The sequence below is a fragment of the Histoplasma capsulatum genome, genomic scaffold (assembly GCF_000149585.1).
Source record: "Histoplasma capsulatum NAm1 scaffold_8 genomic scaffold, whole genome shotgun sequence".
Taxonomy (NCBI): domain Eukaryota; kingdom Fungi; phylum Ascomycota; class Eurotiomycetes; order Onygenales; family Ajellomycetaceae; genus Histoplasma; species Histoplasma mississippiense.
The window spans coordinates 968,246-972,535 of record NW_001813975.1 but is presented as its reverse complement, the minus strand read 5'-3'; the positions used below and the strand labels follow the sequence as shown (position 1 = coordinate 972,535).

Below are 4,290 nucleotides of genomic sequence, written 5' to 3'. Positions count from 1 at the left end.
CACCGCACCCAACTCCCGAACAACACTGAACACGGCAGACCTCTTTGAGAGGAGCTCCTTACACACGCCCCAATTAGAGCTTCTCTCGAGATCATATCCCCACCACAAGAAACATCAATCACATCATCACTCCTTACCATTCCCTTTTCAGCATCACAACCCACAGCAGCAGCAGCAGCAACTACGGCAACAAATTCTGATAAAAGCCTATTCGCCACGCTCAAGGCCATGGACACCATCGATGAGCTCATCATCTGGACAGCTGAGAGACCCTTTTGGGCAGCTCTGTTCTCCATTTATGCATTGGTACTGCTGTTTCTCATCTCCGTTGTGATTGTGGAAGTAGGGGATTTCGTCTGGGCTTTGATTAGCATGAAGATACCGTCATGGAGACGAGTCATCCTATCTGGGCCCGAGAGACGCCTCGTCGCGGTTCCTGCGGCAGAGAAGGATGAGAAGCGAATGGGAGTGAACTATGGGTCGTGTTGCGAGATGGACGGCTGATTTGTCTTTTCCGTTGTCTTGCTTGGGTAGGGGGCTGTTTTGGTTGGAATTGCATATAACCAGGTTTCGGCGTTTTTCTTTTCTTTTCTTCCTTTGTCTGTTCCTTTCCAGCCTTAACATTAGCGATTCATATCTCTCCTTATTGTCGACTCTGCAGGAGTTAATATTTCTAACGAAGCGATCATATCATCTCTCTACACACCTCTGCATGACTTCTTTAATCACTCGAAACTGGTCCTGAAGCTTGAACTCATTTGCGCCAGGCTTCTCCCACTGTTTGGAGAAGTTAATATAAACTTCCCCCAGATATATACACTCACGATCTCCCTAGGATCCAGCTAAATTGGGCCTTCCCCTCCTCCCCATATCATCCAATATTCCTTGCCGTTCATTGAATGCTGCAAATCCCCAGTAAAGCCAATCTTCATAAGCCTTACCCAAACCAACGAGTAGAAGAGGGTAGCCTGGTTTATTAGAGTATATACCCATCATGGACACGTAGAAAGCAAAACCGCGCTAGAAGCTACCAAGATGGAGGGATATAAAGAACTGGAACGGCCCAATTGTTAACCGGTAAGTTACTCGCAGCGGAAGGAACTTGAAACTGAGAAACCAGACCTCGGCATATCATTTCCCTTCGTTCTTGCTCCTTGCCGGAGCCGGGACAACGCTGGGAGCAAGCCGATCTCGGCAAGTGCTGCCGCACTGCCGAGCCCAATGCCGAGCCCAATGCCGGCGGGGTTTGTCGCCTATCACACGCTCGCAGAGCCGCCAAAATGTTCTATGTGAGCGTGGCACAGAAGTCGAAAGGGACGCAGAGCTGGGCTGGACTGGCAATGCTTGGATAAATGCCATCTATCTCATCGTTTAGTACTAGCACGGAGTGGTTTCTTTTCTTCTTTTTATTTTTTGTTTCCCATCTACTGCGGTGAAACACAGACAGCTGTAGTAGTTGATCAATCCTACGATTCCACCATGGCGAAACAGTATCAGCTTCCCTTTCAGGTATGTGGATTCTATGATCGAGGCGCTTCCGGTTTTGTGGATGAGCAAGAGCTCCCATTAGAACCGTTAAGAACTTGAAGCTGTTGCTGACGGCTCGCCGGTGGCTTGCATGCATAGCTGGATGACCCAACTCTGCTGCACTTCGACTCCTTCATCAACAACGAATGGGTTACAGCAGCCGATGGCAGCAGATTTGAAGTCTCTGGTAAGGCTTACCCTTCATCTAGTGACAAGGGAAGAGACTTGAAAAATGTTGGCTAATTACTGGTATACTACTGCCACATTGCAGACCCAGGCACCTCGCTACCATGGGCCAGCTGTCCCAATAATTCCGCCATCGATGTCCCGAAGGCCGTCGAATCCTCCCATGCCGCCTTCGAAAAGTTCAAAAAAATAAACCCCCGCATCAGAGCTCAGCTGCTGATGAAATGGGACGGTCTGATCCGCGACGCACGGTCGGATCTGGCCAAAATCCTCACCCACGAGACTGGAAAGCCAATTGCGGAGGCGTACGGCGAAATCGACTACGCCCTAGGCTTCACATGGTGGTTTGCAGGCGAGGCAGAGAGAATCCAGGGTGGAATTTCCATCCCCTCAGCAGCCAACAGACGTGTATTTACCATCAAGCAGCCCATTGGTGTCGCGGCGGCATTGATCCCATGGAACTTTCCCATCGCCATGGCATTGCGAAAGGCCGCTGCAGCCTTCGCCGCCGGCTGCACGATGATCATCAAGCCCAGCCCGAAACACAATTACCACTCTCGTTATAGCCCATCTCGCCCTAAAGGCGACTTTCCACTGCGTCTCAACGTCTTGACTACGACTGATAACACCCCGCCCTCAGCGAAGCGCTCTGCAAGCACCCCCTCGTCAAGAAAGTGACGTTCACCGGCTCCACCGCTTTGTTGGAAAATTAATTGCCGCCCACTGCGCCCCGGGCCTGAAAAAAGTCACCCTGGAACTGGGCGGGAACTGCCCCTTCATCGTCTTCGACGATGCAAACCTCGAGCAAGCCCTGGACCAGCTCATGGCTCTCAAATGGCGCCATGCCGGCCAGGCCTGCGTCACGGCCAACCGCATCTACGTCCAGAGCGGCGTGTACGAGAAGTTCAGCCAGATGCTCAAGGAAAGAACCAGCGCCCTTGTCGTGGGCCATGGGGCCGATCCAAACACCAACATAGGCCCCGTAACCACCCCACGCAGTCTCGATAAGGCTTCTAGCCAGGTCGAGGATGCGGTTAAACTGGGCGGGAAAGTAATTTTGGGCGGCGGTCGGAAAAAGGACTGTGGCGGCGGCTATTTTTTTGAGCCTACCATCATTACGGACATGAAGGCGGATATGTTGATCTCGCGTGAGGAGACGTTTGCGCCGATCGCGGCTCTGTATAGGTTTGAGACGGAAGAGGAGGCTGTGAAATGGGCAAATGACACCAGTATGGGCTTGGCGAGCTATGCGTTTACGAAGAATGTAGATCGTTTGTGGAGGATGCTGGAGAATCTGGAGGCGGGCATGATCGGGTTGAATACTGGTATGTTTTGCGAGTGCTTCCTTTATTTTATTATATTTATTTATTTATTTATTTTTTTTTTTTTAAAAAAAAAAAACAATTTCCTTTTTCAAGCTTCTGTTCTTGCTAACCACAGGGTAAAAAATAGGTAACTCGTCTGCTGCGGAATCTCCATTCGGTGGCATCAAAGAATCTGGGTATGGCAAGGAGAGCGGCAAGGACGTTGCTGTTGCGGAATATTTGATCACCAAAACCGGCACTTTTACCGTGGAGGGCCAGTACTAGCATTGAAGGAACGCAATACCGCACACACTCTCACACACATTATATACTGTAGCTACTAAAAAAGCTTTGCTTTCTGAATGGTCTGAGTGAAAACGTGTAATAGAGTTGCCAGATACCGCTTCCATAGCTGATGATAATATGATATGCGATGGTTTGAATATAGTTAAATCGGGCCGCTGACGGGGCGGGGCTCCTTTCGTACATGTGTTAATCCGGGTTCTACTGTCATTATATCTAGTCCTCTTCAAGGCAGTTAGGGACAGTTGACGGCATCACACCCCTAGCAATAGATAGTTGGCGTTCAAGCAGCCCAAGAATATTTTTGCCCCCCCCACCCCTCCCCCTGGATGTCTGCAGTCATCATAGAATGAGATATTACCACTGTTCGTTCTCTTTTTTCTCTTTTTTCTTTTTTTTTTCTTTTTTGGTGGATGAAGAGAAAGTGGGATGGATAGAGGGGTTATTTGTTTTATTGGTGATGAAACTTTTGTTCCTGTTCCTGAACTTCCAGATTATTTTCAAATATGGGAAGCAGTTAAAAGGTGAAACCCGCAAACCATGTTTTATCACTTATTGGATTTCCAAATAAACTGCCTTCCCGAGCCAGGGGATTTGGGATTTGGGCTATGGGTGCCTATGAACCACCGAAAAACCAATTCGAAAGAAGATATTTCCCATGGGGCCGCTGCAGCTCTCGATCTTCGAGGGATTTTCCAAAACTCCTTTCATCCACAGTTCATGCAGAAATGTTGCTATTTTTTACATGCAGTGCTCGGATTTCAAACATGTAAAACAAAGAGTGATGTAAAATAAACATAAAATATCAAATAAAATAAAACTGAAGATAAGGAGCAACCAAGAGAAGAAATATGTAAATCTGCCAGAGCTTAACTGGGTTCTATGGACACGATGTGTTCGAGGGTCAAGGATGAGCTGAGCCCTTCCCCTTTCTTGTATCCATGCCAACGATGCCAACGGTTTGGTATCT

General features: G+C 48.6%; 1 protein-coding gene across 1 annotated transcript; it reads left to right on the top strand.

The window, feature by feature from the left end:
• Positions 1-1,479: 1,479 nt before the first annotated feature.
• On the top strand, positions 1,480-3,302 carry HCAG_07261 (conserved hypothetical protein; the record flags this gene model as incomplete). The annotated part of the gene is made up of 5 exons (XM_001537789.1): positions 1,480-1,509; positions 1,627-1,714; positions 1,799-2,319; positions 2,354-3,038; positions 3,166-3,302. The coding sequence occupies 5 exons, from the start codon at positions 1,480-1,482 to the stop codon at positions 3,300-3,302; spliced, it is 1,461 nt and encodes a 486-aa protein (XP_001537839.1).
• Positions 3,303-4,290: the final 988 nt, after the last annotated feature.